Here is a 19,477-nt window from a genome sequence, read left to right as displayed (position 1 = left end):
GTAAATTGTTGTGACATGTTCTCTTTGGTCTTATGGAGTGAAGAATTATCAAATAATTTACAAGAAAATTCGTCAGAGATAACTTCTTTAACATGGCAAAGTAGGAACCACAGAGGTTCATTAAAGCATTTGGTGTTACAACGAAAGAAGTCCCTAAATGACAAAGGAAGTAGATTTAAGAAGTAAAAAGATTAAATACACAGAGTGGGCAAAAACAATAACCTCACACTGCCCTCGCACCTGTAACCTTGTTGAATTTACTGATCTGCAGACATCATCCCTACTTCAGATCATGTGAACAGTCATATGAAATAGCCCAGAGTGAATACAGAAGCCTCTTAACAATGGGGGTGCACAACATCCGCACTGAAGCTTCAGCTCCTGAATAACAAGCATGACTTTATTACACTTTTAAACTTGTACATTAACTGATGCTACCTGTTCAAAGTAATAACTTATTCAATTAAATTAGTTCAAGAAGCCTCTTAGAGACCAACCATCTTGATGAGTCTAAACTGACGGTGAAACATGTTTCTCATCACAGCTCTTATTCTTAATAATTTATATGTTTGGTTTTTGGCTGTGTCATCCTGTCTCCTGTTGCGGGCCAGAAGTTTGAATTTCACCTTGACATCCAACTTGATGCCAGTTTGTGTTGTTTGTGTTCAGCTGATTCGACTGAATGTACTAAAGACTCGGCTGTTCAATCCACTCTCCTTTTTTTACACAGCAGAGAAAGATCTGAACCTTTGTTTCTTCCAATTTTGTAAGCCATCTTTTGGTCAAAATATTCTATTTGTAAATCATATTATTCTATGAGAGAAAACACAGTATTAATTGCCTTTACAGCAAATGAGGTGGACCTGTGTCACTCGCTATTGGCTAAAACATAAGCTCTGTAAACAAAGCACACTGCAGTGTCACTGTGGGTGTGTCTATTAAGCAGTGTGACAACAATGAGTCAGCATTATAGGAGCCTGGCATCTTAAAGAGCCACTTGTTCCAGCAGCGTTGTTATCATTCACATGTTCAGTAAGGAAATCTACTGTCAACGCTGTAAGACTGAAGATCTGCGATCCCAGGACTCTACAAGGCCTTTAATTGGACTATGTATTAGTCAAAATTATGATTGCATAGCAGTTAACCCAAATTTGTATTATAATTAATGTGAACATCTTCACAATAATAATATCCAATATGCCAACCTGTACGTGCAATAATATACTGACTTATATTGGACCAAAGTTATTTTACTGTGCAAGTTGCAGTGAATTAAGGCTACTAATACCACCTGGCTGAATTATTATATTTTTGTATTTTTCATTATATTTTATTCTTATTTCATTTTTTTTTTTCGTTTTAAATTCAGTTTAGTTTGTTAGTCTCAAGATCGGGTTTACTCATTTTAGTTCAGTTTTTTTTAGTTTAAGTATTTTAACATTGATTGTATTATTCAATTTCACTGCAATTGTACCATGTACTATTTCCATGTGACCATTGATTGATTGATTGTCAGGGCGAGATTTGAGATCAGGTTTCTGAGTTCAGAATGGGTTTTATAATACAAACAAAATGCTTTCAAATGGAAATAGACTCACAGTCATGTAGACAGCCCAGGCTCAATAAACATACTGTATGCACTTGTGCCTCGTCCTGCTTGTTTTGTGGACAAATTTAACCAAACTGACAAAGGCTAAAATACATTAACACTGTTTTATTTTAGTTATTTTTGTAAGTACAGCAGTATATTGTTTATTTCCTTTTTTTTCTCTGATGTTTTTATTTTTTTATTTCAGTTAACTAGAATGTTTTTTTCGACTTTGTTTTAGTTTTTCATTTTAGTTTACAAAAATAACCATGCCAGATGGATGGTCAGGAGGGTCTGGTGTGACCCCCATGCAGAGTGCATCAAGTACTAACTCTTTGCTGACGGTCAGGTCTAACTACACTCTTCTCTTCTTAAATTCCTCTGCTGCTCGGCTCTAACACACCATCAAATTTTCTACGGCACATGTGGTGAGCTCATGTGATCATTAGTGACTGCATGCAGATTATTACGATAAACTGATGTTCTCACGCAGCACCTCTAAAAATCTGTTGTCGACCGGGATAAACTTTCCTTTTCAGTCACAGAAACTTTTATGTTTACACTTTACTTCTAGAACAACCAGCAATTTCAGATTCCCTGCAAGGAAACAGACAATTTGTTTAGTCTGATCTGCTCCTCATGAATAAACAGCAAGACAAGTGTACCACAAAACCTTTATTATTACTCAGCTGCAATGTGACAACATTAACTCCGCATTCATCTGTGCAAACATTTCACTATAGACCATTATCATATAAATAATGGGGCATGTGCTCTCATTTGCAATCCCCCTCACAGCAGTGATATGACAGCTTCTGAAAATGAAGCCCAACGTAAATATATGCAATAGTTCCCAACTTCAAAGTCAGACAACCCAACACAAGAATTTCAGCAGGGATTTAAGAGAGACTGATAATCTCGACAAAAGAGAAGAAGTGTTTTGGAGAGTTTCCCCAACAGTGACAAGACATGTATTGCACTAGTATAGCTATTCAAGGCTACTTGTCTTGTTGAGGCAGAACAATGTGGAAAAGACACACACACACACACAAAAAAAGACCATTCTAGCTGGGAGGTGCATCTCAACCGCATTACAAAGTGCTCCTTCCATCAGTTGTAAATCATATTGCATTTGAGGTTCCTGTAGAAATGATGAGTGCTTGTACCATTTAACAACTATAAAAACAAAGAAAAAAAGATGTGATCATACACAGAAGAGGCATAAAGAAAGGCAAAAGTCCAAAATGTCCAACTTTGTGAAACTCAAAGTGGTACAGGAAATTAGCTAGTGAGCAAAGTACCGCTGTGTTTGTATCTATTTATTTATTTTTTAAATAAAATAGAAGACACCTGGAGGCAAAAATGTGATTCTGAAAAAAGACATGTCATAATTAAACAAAATAACTTAAACACAAATATGTTCATGGCTCAGGTAAGCCTGAAGACTCACTTAAGATCTTCCTCATATTCCTCAATTCTCACCACCGCCTCTGTTTCAACTCGCAGAAGGGTTTTCAGGGGAGCAGACTTCAACAGCTCACTGAACAAGCAGATGGCCTCAGAGAGAAAATGAGATCGGCTTCGGAGCGCCAGACATGATGTCAAGACTTTACGCTCTAGAAAGTTTAGAGGTTGATAGGGAGTGTGGGTGAGCCGAGGCCCTCCTCCAACCACGGTACAGAGGAAGGGCTGCAGCGCTGCGCCGTCAGCCGATGGATGCGGCGGAGTCGCAGTAAGTACAGCATAATAGACAACAACACAATGAAAAAACAAGCCAGGAATAAGTAGTGGTTGTTAACAAAGGAGAAGCTGTGCCGCCAGTGAGAGTGCACTCCTTTCAGACTTTCCTGCTGGATGTCCCTGGAAGAAGCAAAAGAAACGCATGTTAGAATCTGCTGCCAGCAAAGAGATACTTATAGACACATACGTTCACTTCAGGGCCCTCGTCATTATTTGTTGTAACCAAAGTGAGTTTGACTTGCTAGATTCTTGGAAGTATGCTTCAAATGCTGAGTAGAGAGGCAGAATTTCTTGTCTGAGCAACATGTGATTAAAGCTGCTAAACTGAAGTCTTCATGTAAGGAAGATCAAAACCAACTAATCCATTTATAGAACACAGAAAATCTACTACAACATAAATGCAAGAGTCAGGATTCCTATTTTATTAAACACCACAGCAACCTCATTTTGATGTTATGGCAAGAAGGGCAGTTTAAGGTACCACTAGATGCTCTGTTGTAGTGTGGCCATATATTGTCAATGTTTAGGTTCCCGGTGCAAATTGTAATGCAATATGGCACAACTTTATTATTATCAAAATCTCAAAGAAAAATCTTGCAAATCTCTGAAAATTATCCTTTTTCTTTCACTGTCATTTTTGTGTGAGTGAGTGTTTATTGTTTTGTCTTTAAAATTAACAACTGTTAAATTCTCTTTTTTTGTTGCTTTTTGTTTCTTGTTTTTTTATTATTTGCACCATGGGGGGCTGAGTGGCTGTGGAGGGTAGGGTTTGAGTTGGCATTGAGAAGTTGGTACAGTTGTGTAATGAACTTTCATCTGTCATCTTTGTGAAACTAAATAAAATGCCTACAAAAAAAGATCTTGAGATTTTAACAGGTTTTGTTGGATAATCACTTTCATTGTTTTTGTCATTCATTTTTATTTCTTGATAATTTGTCATTATATAGAGGCTTTGACAGAGTTTCGTTTTACAGTTAGGATATGTTTGAGATCAGTATCTATTTCCTCACCTTCAGTTAACCTTCTGCTGTAAAAGGTCGTTGCTTCTGAATGCCTTATTGCTCTATCCATTGCCAGCCAATCCTCAATACTGATCATTGTTTCAATTCTCTGCTAATGTTCACAATAAGGGTGAGCCGTTATCAAAGATAGTTCTGAAGATTAACCGATCATTCCTCCACTTACACTAAAGACTAGAGTAAAGACGATCATTATCCCTGTCTAACACTGCATAAAAGCAGAATGGTTTTGTCAGGTGTGGTGCCCCTCCTCCCCAGCTCAATAGCTCCTCTTAGATGAGTGCTTATGATCTCCCACCTGAGCCGTGCTCAGCTCCAACAAACGAATCAAAAGTTTATTTAAACAAAAACAGTGATTTGTCGAACATCCTGTTGTGTTTCACAAGCGCACTTTTTCATTCCGATGTTTTAATCCAATTCAATTCAAAGGGCTTTATAAAAATGGGAAAACATGTTTACATTGGCAAAGCAAAGTGGGAGAAATAAACAAAAAATGTACAATTAATAATAAGTTGAGATGCCCTTGACATTTATTAGTAGGTGATACGTGTTGCAGCTGATTGGGTAACATCTCTCACACACAAATTGAGAGAAACCGCGCCTCACAGCCTGCTGCACACTGTTTCTAGGTGAGATGTTGTTCAATCCAAAAACCGTAGCAAAACGGTGCACACAGTTTTGAGATTGAACGTGCCCCTGATCACTATGTTTTTATAAAGTCCCGGCCTCAAATCCTGACTGTTGTTACTGGCTGGGGTCTACACACCACTGCCCAAAGTTTAATGCCCCAAAATGTGCTCATCGCAGCAAAATAAGGAAATACAGGCAGAGTGCAAAGACTCTGCAGATACAGACACCAGAGTCACACAGCTCTAATGGGTCATGAGTGATGAGTAAGAGGGATTACTTCTGTCATTCTGCCTTCAAGGCTTGATCAGTAAAGTGACTAATATCAGGGCACATGGAAGAGAAAATATTACTTACCTCAACGGCAGAAACCGTGTTCTGTAGAGAATCGCTCCAAGAGTCCACTGAACCTCCTTGTCATAGACCAGTAGGGCAGTCTTCAGGTTTTTATAATTGGTTGGGAAAGAGAAGCCTGAGTGCAAAACTTCATACATCCATGCTGATTTAAAACACTGGTACCTGCAGACATAAACATAAAGCCACTGATTAATATTCTTGTCCAAACTGGCAGGCCTCAATCAGGGTGGAATGTGACCTACTGGTTAGTCGACTTTTAGGAGTGGTTTTTATAAACCTGTGTGACTTACTTCAGTCTGTGAAGATCAGCATGTGAAGCATACAAGCCAGAGTCAAAGCGTTCTCTCAGAGTCTTCCACTGCGTCGAACAGTAACTCTGTAAATGTTAAATGACAACATCAGGACAGTTTTTATTGGTGAGACATCAATAAATTGCACGCTATCCTCCATTGCTCCCAATAGTGAATACTAAGTTACAGTTTGAGGCTGTATCTGGCATGCCTAATGAGAGAAGATGTGATCTTTCCATGCAGCTTTTACCTTGGCAGCCTGGGCATATTTGGAGGCGTTATAATCCCCACCCATGCGCAGCACGTCCTCTGTGCAGTAGTAGAATTCAGAGAAGCCGTAGAACTGACTGTTGCTGTAGTCGATGGTGGGCTGGTAGACGCCACTGAGGGAGGTTAGGGTCTCATTGGTGCGGTTGAGAAACGGCAGGAGAATCTGCCTACAAAGGTCAAAGTCTCCTGTGCCTCGCAGATAGAGCTTCTGTGTGGACGGACCGATTTCATCCTGCAGGTCTGCGGGTAGACAAGGGTCCAGGAGAGGAGAGTCTGCCGTCTCACCATTATGCTGACCAAACAGCCTGGAAAAAATCAGCAATACAGTGTAAATACATGCAATAATGTGTAACGAATAGCATAAGAACCATTTACAATAAGAAATGCGATGCGGCTGTGGATCTCACTTGTTTCGAGTGGCAGTATTTCTGATGATGCTCTCCTCATATCTTTGGCGTGCTGCATTTCCTCCAAAACCCAGGAAGGTAGAAACATAAACACGATAAACATGCTCTGTGCGATGTGCGTCACAGCCTAAGTTGAACTCTGCAAGTAGGTTCTTGGCAACTTCCTCCTAAGGAACAAATAAAAATTAGCCTTGGGGTGACGACATCCTAATAATACATCAATGCATATCCATATCTGTTTAACATTTAAAGATGACAGTGGTGCTCACATGCAACACATGAATTGATTATAATAGCAGGTCGCCTGTGTTTGAGGCCACATTTAGTAAAAAAATAGGATAAATTTAATAAAAAATAACTACTGTTATGTTTAGTTTATTGCATCTAAAAACATGTAAGAACAGAAGCTGAAACTATCTAATGAGACTGCAGTGAAAATTCAATAGAGGATCAAGTGGTGTAAAGGAAAAATGAGAACAAAAAGGAAAAGCAGTGTATGCCAAACTTGTCAATGTGCATAAATCACTACAACACAAACAAAAAATCTTGACATGGACAATTTCCATTACATTCAACAATTTCTACATAAATGACTTAATGTCTACTAATCCTGCTATGAAGTCATGCAGCAGGCTTACAGTATGCCTTCAATAGTGATGAATGGAGAGCAGATCATCTCCAAGGGACAAAAATGGTGCATACAGGGTTTAACCAGGGAATGACAGAGGTAGGAAGGAGGGAGAAGAACAAAGAGTGAGTGACAAAAAACCAAAGACAGCACAAAAACAGAATTGGTCGTGGATAATAACCTGCTGTGGAGAAGCAAAGCTTACAGTTTTGGGCACTTCGTATGCGATCTGTGTGGAGACCCCGCCCATGTCCAGGACACCGGCAGTCCTTTTCCTCACCAGCGCCTCCTGCTGATCGCTGCCGGGGACATTTACCTCCACTACAGCTTCGCCATCTTTCAAGAATGATAGGAAAAAAGTGAGTCAGACAGGGAGGGTAGTTTACTCTGTTACTACATATTTGTTTGGGTGGTAGACAAAAGAAAACTTTTGAGATACGGCTTGCTTGCGTACGTACCATTGTGCACATGGTTAAACCTTCCAAGGACAAAGTTTATCCCAATCCATGCATAGACACCTGAAGCCAATGATGAAAAAAACTGTTAATGTATAAACTTCTACTAGCATCTTCAATCTTGCACAACTTTTAAATTGGTATATACAGAACACTGTAGAATCTCAGAAAAAACGCTAATTTGTTCCCTATGTTTATTTGTCATGTATGACAAGTGTTGGGAAACTTCAAAACCAATAAAGTGGTGAGTCAGAACTATGGCATTGTATTGCATATAACATGACCAAAATGTAGTGCTGCAACTGAAATAAATTTTAACTGAGCATAGTGATTTACATTCATTTCTACTCTTATTATTCCTGTTATTTACCTTCCTGTTTTCCAGATATCACTTCCACATGGGAATCAGAGAAGAGGAAGTTGAAGTGGACTGGGATGTCTGTTCGTAGATCCTCGAGAAGTGCCTCCTGTTGACTGAAATTAAAAAAAAAAAAAAGAAAAATTTCAGACACAAACATAATTTCTATTATGTTTTCAGTGTAAATTGGTGTTTGTTTAAACCTGAACATTTCTTGCAGCTATATTTCCATCTGAAGAAGCGCAGGGTGTATTGGAAGATGATGCTCATTAAACCTGAAGGTACCTTTCAGGAAGGATTCTCATTCCAGCTGTGCACAGGATGTACAGGGGTGTTTCTTGGTGCTTATTTTTGGGAATGTGTAGGGCTGCAAAGCTCAGCAGTGGATAGATATAATCACTGGCTTTCTCTGGTGTTTTAGCCAATTCAGAGATACCTACAAGGAAAAATGAAGACGTAAAATGGATTTTATAGCGGGTTAAAAACAAGCCAACATATAGTGGTTTATCTTAAATCTTTATTATGTGAGTTTAATAATTGAGTGTAGTCAAACACATTGTGCTAATTGGTGAATATCTCATTCTTACATAATCTTGTTTAAATACTGTTTTGATTAACAAGAAGTATAATATTGATATATCTTACCCGGTTTGATCTTCATAACCACTGGCTTGCGGTGTTGATCTCTCATTTGCCGAATATCCAGCAGTTCATGGGGATTACCATTATGCCGGGGCCAGCAATACACAAACACCCTGGAGCCGCTGCTGCCACAGTCCACCACCAGGCCGTAATTCAGGTTGGGGTTGCTTGTATCTGTTGCGTCCACATCAGTCACCCTTGCCAAGTGCCTGTAGGACGACAAAGTATAACTAAGACACTATTGGCTGTGTTCATCATCATAACACTAACACAAAGCAGCTTTTAATCAGTTTACCTGTGGAAGTGATTTTCCTCTCTGATCCAGCTGGCATGCCCTTTTCCAGTGACAAGCAGCAGGTAAAGCAGTCCTATGAGGCAGAGCACCAGTCCGATGAAGAGCAGCTGTCTGAGGGAAGGTATCAGGAGCCGGGGAAGAACCTGGGAGGACAGGCTGAAATGCCACGGGGCTGGGAAAAGGCACGAAAAGCTGATCCTGTCAACAAAGAGGAAAGGTATGCCTAAAAATGTCACAGATGTAAGATTTCTTTTTTTATAGACACATTTCCAATTCTTAGCGATTTTGAATGGGTTGCTACATGACAGGTAAATACAACAGGTGAGACATTCCATTGGTGACAATAAAAATAAAATGGCTACAGAAACAAGATAAGATTATCAATTATTAGTCCCACAGTTCCCACAGTGGGGAAATTCACAATGTTATATATATATATATATATGTATGTATGTATGTATGAAAATATGCATACTAATTGCACATGGAGATAATTGGACTTTTTGTGTAAGTCAAAAAAAGGAGATCCACACAAGAGAGGGAACAACAAAAATCATAATCTCCCCCCAAAACAAATTAATAATAGAAAATAATAATAGACAAATAAAATCAAAATAGCAGGTTGACACAGATGACCGACCTTCCCATGATGCCGATTGTCTCCTACTTGTTGGTGTGCTTGATTTATTATTCAGGAATCAGTCTGCTGAAGATGGCAGCTTTGGCTTGTTCCACGACCCCATCCCGTTTTGTTCACCTGTCATCGTGACCTTTAGGAGGAAATGTTGAAAAAATTAAAATCTGAAAGGCAACTTCTGAGGTTTTGCGAGAAAGGCCTCGCGTTGTGTGAAATGGTACGACTGTAGTGAACATGACAGCATGTCCTCGCCTCGATGGGATGTACCGATGCTGTAATTGGCGATTAAACGTATTAAAATTGTAAACAGAGATCAGACAAAATGCAGAGACACCACTGTTGTTAAAAGTAAAAGACGTAACGTAAGCTAATGTAACGTTTCAGACGTCTGTAGAGAGTGAATATCGTTACATGTCTGTCTATAGGAGCGAGCTAAAAGACCTACGTTTGACATATTTTTACAAACCGTCAGTGTCAACACCGTAAAGTAATATGTCCGCGGTCTTTGGATTATTTCGTACTTACTAATAAAAGTGAGAAAGTCCCCCTTTTTCTGGAAAAACGGACATTTCTGGGCAGCCAGATGCTAACCGCTGGCTAACGCTTAGCGAGTATGTGGCAGGTCCCCGGTGAGTGACGTGTTTCACAACCACGGTGCGTTTGATTTTTCTCTCAGCGCTGCCCGCAGCAAAAACACACCGCCCAACATTTCCCTCTTTGCCTCTATCTTCTTTGCCATTTTATAACAGGGAGTAGCCGGGCGGTTAAGGTGCATTACCGCCACCTACTTGCTGGAATGTGAAAAAAACATGATATGGAGTTTCACCCAGGCTATTAGAAACTGCTCCAGGGACTGTTAGTTATGCAATGATCGGGGCGGGGTTGGTACAAAATGGGAGAGGCACTTTAAATAACCTTTAAGCACTGGAGAGGGTTATGTTTTTTGATTTAGCTTGGGGGAGGGACATTCCACTTTAAATGGTCGTTGCTGGAGCTATTTGTAGTATTTAGTTGATTGCTAAATGTAATAATATGTAATATTGTTTTGATTATTTTAGATGTTTGCATTATTTGGATTATATTTTGAAAGTTATTCCAATTTCGCTTGTTATTTGTTAAGTTAGTTAAGTTAGTTGTTATTATTATTTTGTTTAGCTTTTTTAGTTTTTGCATAATTAGTATTTTTTTTTAGGTAGGTAGGCAGGTAGGATTCAGGTAGGTTTTATTTTTACCAGAGCAAGAGAGGCAGCAGGGGCCATGATTCCTTTGTTCCTTTGTTTGCTTGCTTGTTTTTGGCTAAATAAATAAAAAAGAACCACAATTACTTTGAATGGGCCTTTTTGGTCTGCGTACATTAAATGCCCATGGTGTGTCAGTGGCCCTTTTATTGTTTGATTTAGGTTTAATTTTGATTTTGCTGCAGTCGTATTACATATTTATTTTAAATACCCTAGGAACCCTCAAACTCACTAGCATGTTTTCTCTAAAAATGTCCATCACATCATTTGTCAGAGCCAGGAAAATGTGAAATATATTTATTTAGTCACTCAGTTTTTTTTTCTCACATTTTAGTTTATAATAGTAATCAAACCTTTAGGTTGTTGTTTTTTGTTTTTTTTAGCAGCAAACACTTTTCTTGTAATCTGGTGATTGTTTAATGCGCTGACTGTTCTTCATCAGTTTTTGGTGTAAATGTCTTAAATTTTGGTAAAATAAAAGTCATCTGCTTCTTTTGTGTCTTTATTTGTGGGGGGACAAAAGCACATTATAAATATTGATGGGTGACCCCCCACCACCAAATCTCCACCCTTGGTATTGCTGCTGCATAGTGTATAGTGAATAATGTGCATATCATTTCTTGTCTTTTTTCTCTTTAACTCTTTTTTCAATTCATTATTTTCTTTAACTTTACAGATGCTTTACAGATGACTTACATCATAAATCATCAACATGCCAAGAAAGCAGATTTTGATTTGGATGCTTGCCTTTTAGATACAGTTTTATTCCAACTGGTATGCGCCAATGTTAATCATGTTATGATTTGATCCTATTTGGTGTTTCTCCTACTAGTCCCCTCCAACAAAAGGAACAATAACTGTTGAGGAAATAATACAGCATTTCAATAAGTAGCAATGTCTGGGTACCTTCTGTTGATTCTATCTCAAATTTTAAATCAAAACACTGGAAACAAAAAAAAAAGTCAGATGTATTTCTTTTAATTTCTTAAGTGATTTATACTGATAGTGCACTGAGAAGATATAATACAACAGTGTTTTCCTCATTCATAAGTTGCATGTTGCCAGTTCATTTCACCATTGCCTTAGGAAAACATTATAGTCAAAAGATTTACTCTAATGTGGTACAGAAGATGCTGTGTATTATCAATTCAAGGCACTATAGGAATAATATGATTTTATATGATACAAGCATGAGGTACATATTGCAACGTGTCAGTAAAAAGCAGTTTGTAAAATCATTCTGTGTCTTTTGGACTTTACTTACAAAAGTGAGTTGTAGTTATACAAGCTAAGATATAGATTTAACGGACACTATAAAAAGTGTGTATTGGATTTTATCTGGATGATTTTAAGCATTATTCATCCACCTTTAACGGCACTGCTCCCGCACTGGAAGCTGTTAATTTTTCCCTACGACCAGACAACTTGGACGTTTCTGAGCGTCTTGCAGTCAAACCACTGGGACTGTGTGATTTGCCAGCAGTACGTCAAATCAATAAACTTCAGTCTCCCGCATTGTTGCTGAATGATTCTCACTGTTGTCACCGTCACATCCGTCCGTGTCAGGTCAATCCGTTGCACCTGAGTGAGCGGCCGGGGTGGTGGTGAGCCTATGCGATATACACCTAAATGCAGGTCAAAATTTACTCTGCACAGTACATCCAGTAAAATGCAGTCCAGAGGGCAGGGCAGGGAGACCAGAGAGAGCTTCTTCAGTAAGGGAGAACCAATCAGGAGACACCTGAGTACCCTCTTCAGGGACATCCAGGACATGACGGGCCTCATTTGGCTGTGCTCGTAGGAGAAACTTCAGAGAAAGAGGAGACACAGAGAAGATGGGTAACAAGAAGAGGTTTACTTTAACAGAAAGTAGTAATAGGTAGTTTTGATCTAAATGCCTTTATTATGTTATGATCAGTGAGGCAGATGCTTGATTTAAGATCTCTCTTATTTTCATTTTACTCAGATCAGTATAATGGATATGTATGAGGTCTATGAGAAACACCATTAGTTCCCTTGCAAGACACATCATAGCTGAGTTAAAGACTTGATTACATGTGTAGTCTGTATCAAGGAAAATATAGAAGAAAAAAGGTTATGATGTTAGTGACAGTGTTTGTTTGCAGGAGCCAGAGTTTGGTATCAGTTCCATTGGAGTCAAAGGGGCGGGCACGGCAAATGACACTATCACCCATTATGTCTTTGTTGTTTCAACTTTGACAAAACTGGATTATAAAACACACATTTTGTAATGGTCACTGGCATTTTTTAAATTTAAATGTGCATGTTTGTTTTCCAGCTAACCACAGGTAGCATTAGCTATCTTCGATATAAAAGAAGCTATAAAAGGAGACCAATAGCAAGGAATATGAACTCACAGATTTAGATTTAAAAAAATATCAGTAAGCATAACGTAATGTAGGTTTTATTTAATCTGGTGGAAGAATTTTTCAGTCAAAGGTGAAACAACAAAGATATAATGGGCTGCAGTGTAATTTGCCATGCCCGCCCCACTGACCACAACAGAACTGATACAAAGTCTGGCTCCTTGAACACTGTCACTGACGTCATGACCTTTCCCTCTTTTACATTTTTCTTAATCTGTATCAGGAACAAACAAGGGTCAGTAGTTCTTATATTGCACCCCAATAGTAACCTTACTTGAGTGAGAGAGAGCAGAGGTTCGGCAGCTTTGGAAGATCCTGATCATCCTGCTGCTCCTCCTCATTTTGTTCTTCCAGCAGGTAGTTGGGAGGCTCAGCAGATATGAGCAGCTCTCTGAGTCTGGGACAAGCCCTGATGACCTCCAGTAGAGGAGAGTGAGGGCTAGTTTTCACTCCTTCCAGGGTGAGAGAGGCCAAGGAGGAGCCTGCAACTTGTAAGGCAGGCAGGAGATCCACCACAGGGCCTGGGTAGTGTAGTGAGAGGCTCCGCAGCTGGCCCGACCACGCCTGGAGGCCTGTGGCCAACACAGACCCATGGATTCTTCCTCTAGTGTTTTCGTAACCATCAACGTTCACAGATACAGAGTAGATGTTTGGACACGAGCGACTGAAACAGTCCAGAGAGTCACACGATAAGCCTTTGACCTCTTTAAGGCGCAGGATGAAGCATTCATCACCTGACAGAGCTCTCTCTCTGCTTTTTTCCTCTGCTTGGCTCTGGGAGCAGCTTTGCCCTTCATCTCTACTTGCATCTTCCTCACTCTCGCTACCATACCCCTCCCACAACATCTTCTCCTCCTCCTCTTCATCCTCATCGTCACCTGCTGCTGCTGCTGCTTCTTCCCTCCTTTCCCTCCAGCTGTCCCTGCCCTGCCTGTGCCTCCACTCACTCCACACCTCCTTCAGACGGGGAACTCCCTCTCTGTCAGTGAACTCATCTGTCTGACTGAACTGTCTCTGCTGGATGAGACAGCAGGCCTGCACGAGGCCCTCCATGGCCACTGTCTCCAGGCAGGGCAGGGAGAGGAGGAGGTACGCTGCCGCCGCCACTGGGTCTCCCTCTTGTTCCCCAAACCCAATATCCAGAGCCAGCAGACTGCAGAGGGGGAGAGGAGACAGAGGTGCGGAGCAAGAAGAGGAAATAGAGGATTGGGATGTAGAGGAGCAACGTGGGGACGTAGAAGGACAGCAAGAGGATGAAGAGGAGGTTCCGCTTCCAAGGAGAAGCAGTGCAGCAGGGGAGAGCAAATGACAGCGGGATATGTCCAGATGGCGCAGCAAACGACAGCGGTGGGCAATCGTCCTGATGACGCATCTGTCACAAGGTGTACCAGCCAGGGAGAGCGAGCGCAGGGCAGGCAGACTGCAGAGGGTCTCAGACAGGACCTTTGAGGGCAGCTGCTGGGCCCCAGATAGATCCAGACTGCACAGACCCTGAGACAAAAAAGGAGGAAATATTTAAACATTATATACAAATTCTTAAATTGTGTCAACTTCTGTTGACAGTGACTCTGGGTCATGAACCCAGACAGGAAACCGCTTAGTTTTTTATTTTCTGTTCCTGTTTTTGTTTTTTTGTCTACAGATCAAACAGTCTATATGAATACTAGAGTACTTCTGCTTTTCATGAACTTTGCTGATCCAGGCAAATCCAGGCAAATGCCATTATCTCTTAATATTCTCTATATGTATCAGGGCAGGGCTGCACAATATGCAAAAAAGTCATACTGTGATAATTTTTAACAGAAAATATAACAAAAAATACAAAAAAATAGGATGATATGATTTTTGCTGGGACAAGTGTTTTCCCTCATGTCTTGAATACAATTCATCCAAGGCGTCTCTGTAGCACCAAAATGCTTCATTTATAATGGTTTGATGTGACAGATTTAACCTTTATCAAAAAAAATTGCAGCTCCTGCAATTTCCACATTGCACTCTCCCATAATGCCATTTTTGACAATATTTAATTTAATTGTGCAGCCCTATACTATTCCAGAGTGAATTTTAAAGCTTAGATGCACACAGGGGTAGACTCAATCAACATCAGGGAAATGTCCGTAATATATTTGGACATTGACACATACTTTACAAAAGCTAAAGTCTCATATTTAGTATATCCTCAGCTGGAGTAATCTGCCAAACTGTGGGAAACACTTACAAAATTTAGTGAACAATGTAAGCGCTAGACATATTTCTCTCTTAAAATAACTGACCCAGCGTCAGTGCAATCTGACCTGGCAACGCGCAGCAATGTGAGCACAGAGCGCAGAGGTGACCAGACCTGGACACCTTTCCAGAGACAAGTCACGGAGTTGTGGGACCAGCAGGAGGTGGAGGGCCGCCCTGGACATCTGCTTTTTGGAGCACAGCAGCTGTATCAGCTCCTTGACCAGCTCACCTGCTACACAGAGAGAAACAGATAGAGACAGGGAGGCAGTTAGAGGCAGACGTGTGACTTACATCACAGGGATTTTGCTGATACATTGGGCCGAATGCAAGAAACGATATACGAACAAATTATCTCTTATTTTTGCTAGTATCCAGGATTTGTTCTTATTTTGTTAGCACCGATTGTTTTTTTGTAATTCACCAATGTTTTTTTAGTTTTGCTCTTCTCCTTAGTAGGAGAGAATTTTAATTGTGGTCGAGAGCACCCGTACCAGGAAAAGAGAAAAACATCGTTTTCACAGGCTGCGAATTGTTGCTCAATGCAAGGAAAAATAAGTTTTACATTTGAGGAATATTTTTTTTGAAAAATGCATGAATATTATATAATCACATTTAGATTATTTTTTAGAGAAATTAAAATGACTGGATTACATTCTAGAGCTAAGAAATACTATATTTGGTGCACTGATACCAATTATAGCAATTTCAGTTACTGTGCGTCTCTCTGCTGATGTAACTAAGAACAATTACACAAGTACTGTGCTGTTGTAAAAATCGGAGGAACTTTTACGTCACTTGAGTATTTTAATATTTTATATTATATTTTAATATTTAATCTCATGCCAAACTCAGTTTCAACTACAATTCAGAGGGAAATAAAAAATATATAAATATATAAAATGTCATGGTCCCAGCTTCTCATATATACTGTATGTATAAGGACTTGCTGCTTTTTCTTTGAATTATTTTGGTCTCTTAAATTTATTTAGAGCTTTTTGCATGCATACTTTTACTTTTATTACATTTGCCTGAAATGACAAATACTGTAAGTTTATGTAACAGTAGACCTACGACAATTTCAGTACTTAAGTTCTTCTTCTTAAAGCCTTTTTTAGCACCGCGTCTCCATTCTTGGCCATGCGCCAGAGTCTTTGCACACTGCACAAAATCTGCCTTATATGTCTTTTTAGGGGTGTTACCTATGCTAATAGGTGACTTGTAAGTGGCATTTAGCATTGATCACACCTGGCTAAGAGCAGATTTTTGTTGGTTATAAATGTTTGGTGAATCTGGAGTTGACTTCTCTTATATTTTCTCTTTCTACAGAATTAAGAGAAAATATGAGAGAAATTTAAGATAATGTTGCTGCAAGAAGACCACTGAATCTAATGCAGTATTGCTCAATTCCACATGGTTGAAGGACAAAAGACCTGTAGGAGAGGGACTTCTCTGTTAAATAAGCGCTCACACACTCACGCAGTACGTTGAAAGGCCCCATGATGTATCTGAATGAATATTGATCCAGATAGTTATCAGCATAGTCCTTCACCCACACCTCCTTCATGTTGTCTGCAAGGCTCAGCAGAGACAGCCGTGCCAACGAAAGCACAGAGCCATCTTTATCTGTCTTCTTGCTGCTCGCCCTCCACTTCCTCCCTCTCCTCCGCCCGGGGTGAGCCTTCGCCCCACCACTTTCACCCGAAGCCCGAAACAGAGGCATTGCCAGATGGGAAGTGGATGTTAAATCTGGGTGATGGGGAGGCGTCTCCTTGCTGCTGGAGGGCTGAGCTGATTAACAGGATAGAAAAGATGAAAACATATTTATGATGCCAAAAGTTGTGTTTTGATTTTCAGATTTTCTTCTACAGCTCTCTATTTTGTCTTACAAATTACAGACGTATTCTTATCTCTGATCTCCTTAGGATAAAATAAAGAATGAAAACAGTTCTGCAAACAGTTCTGGGGGATCAAAGGTAGACATTCCTCTATTTTAGAGAGACTAAAGCCCAAAAGTTTGGGAATTACTAGGTTAGCCTATAAAAAATATTCTGTAATTTATATGCTGTTAACAGTTCTGGTTATCGTCTTAAAAAATGTCATACAAAGTAAATTCTCACAAAAAAAAAAAGATGCTCAGTACAAATAGTGTTGCAAGAAGGAAAACAGAGAGGACCCCCCACATAAATCTGCCTCTCATGTGATCACTGTTGACATACAAACAAGTAAATCCTATTTGCTTTTTATTTAAATATTGTCCAATTTAAGAGGAGGCATTGTGATACAGTAGAATGCAATCCTGCGTATGCATGCTGTTTATCAGTGGCGGGAAGTAACTAAGCACATTAACTCAAGTGCTGCACTTAAACACAATGTTAAGGTACTTGTACTTCACTTGAATATTTTCAATTTTTGCTACTTTATACTTTGTCGACACAGCACCTAACTGGGAATTGTTTACTCCACTTCGTTAGTTCTATTATACTGTAGATTTAGATTAATAGTTCAACATTTAATAATGAGCAAATAAATTAAGATTTTATTGTGTCAATAAGTCTTTATAAATCACCAGGGGGAATTAACTCACTATCAACAGTTTAAAGTAGCCTAACTGAAATGAGCTCCTCATTACCAGCTGCAACATTAAAGTGATGAACAGATTAATGCATCACTAATCATAATACAATAATATTGCCTTATACATAGGCTCTTATTCTGAAAGGGGCCATAATGCACGAATGCTGTCACTCTAGGTATCCTATATGTCAATGCCAATACTTTGTTTACTTTTACTTAAGTGACTTTTTAAGGCAGGGCTTTGACTTGTAACAAAGTATTTCTTCACTGTGGTAGACTATTACTACTTCTACTAAAGTTAAATAGGGTAATAGTTAAGTAGGCTTCTTCCTCCTCCCTTACTATTGTATAACTACTCAACTCAGCTAAGAAACCGAAACAGAGAGAGATATATAATGTATAATGTGTACAGTGTCCAATAAATAAGAATTTCTACAGCACTGAAACCTACCTGCCGAATAACTTATGTGTTTTACGTCCAATAGTCTACTATAAAAGAAGCCAGGGACGTAAAACTAAAGTATGTGCAACAACCTTTGATCCGCGACACGATTCACAGCAACACTTCCTGACTGGAATTCTTGCGATATTTTATCCCGAGTTTTGTCTCTCAGGAACAGCTTCCTCTCAGGCTGTGCGGAATATGTTTGTGGGCTGTTGCCAGTTGTTCAAGAGACAGCCTTGAACCTCAACCATAATGCCAATCCTAAACCAACAGCACATGACCAATTTATACATATCGATTGCTGAAGTGGTAATGCACAATCAGATGACTATTGTCTTCCTGAATTACAAAGTCAGGGCATCTAAACCCTCATGCGTAACATGCAGTTTTAAAACCTTTCATATACAGGCTAAACAAGTTGTTTAATTATACATAAGCACTCCTTTTTCATGTAACTTTGCAAACAATGGTTGAATAAATGCCATTCAAAAATTAGAACAATTTATTCATTTATTTATTTAGATTTGAAGGGTTCCTAACGGTCTGGTTTGTTGGATTAACTGGCATCTAGTGGTGAGATTGCACACTACAATCAACTTCAAATTTCCACGTTTGCTTCTACGGAGAAGAGTTAATGTGAAAACACGATAATGCAAATGGCCCTATTTAGAGTCAGAGTTCTGGTAGTAGCTCTGGGCTACCTTAGAAAAAAACATGGCAGACTTTGTGGAAGGTGACCCGCTCTTTCAATGAAAACAAAAACAAAAAATAACAGCCTTGGTTCCCTGGAGCAATAGGACATAAAGTTTTACTGGATGTTGAGGGTTACTTTCCTCTTGTCAAAGATATGGATGTATGTGATTCACTATTGAGACACCTGTGCCCACATACAAACAAAACATCTCAACAAAAATATGTCTTGCTTTAACCTATAAATACCTGCTAATAAATCATAACACTGAAAATGGAAGAGGGCATGAGCTATCTGATGAATTTAAAGTTAATTGTTGCCTCCTAGTGACAGAGACTAGTAGTGTGAGAGTCTCCTCAGTGCACATATTGTCATGACATGAGGCCTTGATGTCAGTGGGACATGACAAAAGCTATCTTCATGTCTCACCTTCTCAGCTGTCTGGCACACATGGTGAAGAGCTTCTATTAAAGAAGCCGTAGACAGGTCTGTCAGTGGGCTGAAAGCTTCAATGGGCAATTTGTTGATCCAAACTTTTTACCTACATCCTGGGTCCTTCAGCAGCTGTTTGTTAAATAAGTGCTCACAAAAATCCCAACA

At 39.5% G+C, this 19,477-nt stretch overlaps 2 protein-coding genes across 3 annotated transcripts; both read right to left on the bottom strand.

Annotated features, from left to right (window-relative positions):
- Positions 1 to 2,248: 2,248 nt before the first annotated feature.
- entpd4 (ectonucleoside triphosphate diphosphohydrolase 4) lies at positions 2,249 to 10,023 on the bottom strand. Of its 2 annotated transcripts, none has more exons than XM_042488647.2 (13): positions 9,839 to 10,023; positions 9,317 to 9,446; positions 8,677 to 8,874; positions 8,385 to 8,590; positions 8,025 to 8,175; positions 7,752 to 7,855; positions 7,385 to 7,444; positions 7,108 to 7,262; positions 6,299 to 6,465; positions 5,872 to 6,196; positions 5,622 to 5,707; positions 5,332 to 5,493; positions 2,249 to 3,448 (listed from the first exon to the last, which is right to left on the bottom strand). In XM_042488647.2, exons 2-13 carry the CDS (start codon positions 9,322 to 9,324, stop codon positions 3,214 to 3,216), a joined length of 1,857 nt encoding a protein of 618 aa, XP_042344581.1. In that variant the 5' UTR covers positions 9,325 to 9,446; positions 9,839 to 10,023; the 3' UTR covers positions 2,249 to 3,213. The 2 variants fall into 2 exon arrangements, with proteins under 2 accessions (XP_042344581.1, XP_042344582.1); XM_042488648.2 differs by having other exon boundaries at positions 7,132 to 7,262.
- An 887-nt stretch (positions 10,024 to 10,910) lies between these two features.
- LOC121944673 (uncharacterized) lies at positions 10,911 to 18,328 on the bottom strand. The gene is made up of 5 exons (XM_042488551.2): positions 18,193 to 18,328; positions 16,644 to 16,955; positions 15,233 to 15,399; positions 13,213 to 14,429; positions 10,911 to 12,358 (listed from the first exon to the last, which is right to left on the bottom strand). Exons 2-5 carry the CDS (start codon positions 16,885 to 16,887, stop codon positions 11,962 to 11,964), a joined length of 2,025 nt encoding a protein of 674 aa, XP_042344485.1. The 5' UTR covers positions 16,888 to 16,955; positions 18,193 to 18,328; the 3' UTR covers positions 10,911 to 11,961.
- Positions 18,329 to 19,477: the final 1,149 nt, after the last annotated feature.

This window comes from Plectropomus leopardus, chromosome 4 (assembly GCF_026936395.1).
Source record: "Plectropomus leopardus strain MGB_pleo_1.0 chromosome 4, ASM2693639v1, whole genome shotgun sequence".
Taxonomy (NCBI): Eukaryota; Metazoa; Chordata; class Actinopteri; order Perciformes; family Serranidae; genus Plectropomus; species Plectropomus leopardus.
The sequence above is the reverse complement of the archived record's forward strand: the minus strand, read 5'-3'. Positions and strand labels throughout refer to the sequence as shown.

Coding starts and splice junctions, on each gene's coding strand:
- entpd4 (XM_042488647.2), bottom strand. Junction 7,445..7,751: donor GATATCTGGAAAACAGGAAG/GTAAATAACAGG, acceptor CATTGGCTTCAG/GTGTCTATGCATGGATTGGG. Junction 7,263..7,384: donor GTTTAACCATGTGCACAATG/GTACGTACGCAA, acceptor CATTCTTGAAAG/ATGGCGAAGCTGTAGTGGAG.
- LOC121944673 (XM_042488551.2), bottom strand. CDS start 16,887: ATGCCTCTGTTTCGGGCTTCGGGTGAAAGTGGTGGGGCGAAGGCTCAC. Junction 15,400..16,643: donor GGGGCCTTTCAACGTACTGC/GTGAGTGTGTGA, acceptor CTCTCTGTGTAG/CAGGTGAGCTGGTCAAGGAG. Junction 14,430..15,232: donor ACATTGCTGCGCGTTGCCAG/GTCAGATTGCAC, acceptor TTTTTGTCTCAG/GGTCTGTGCAGTCTGGATCT.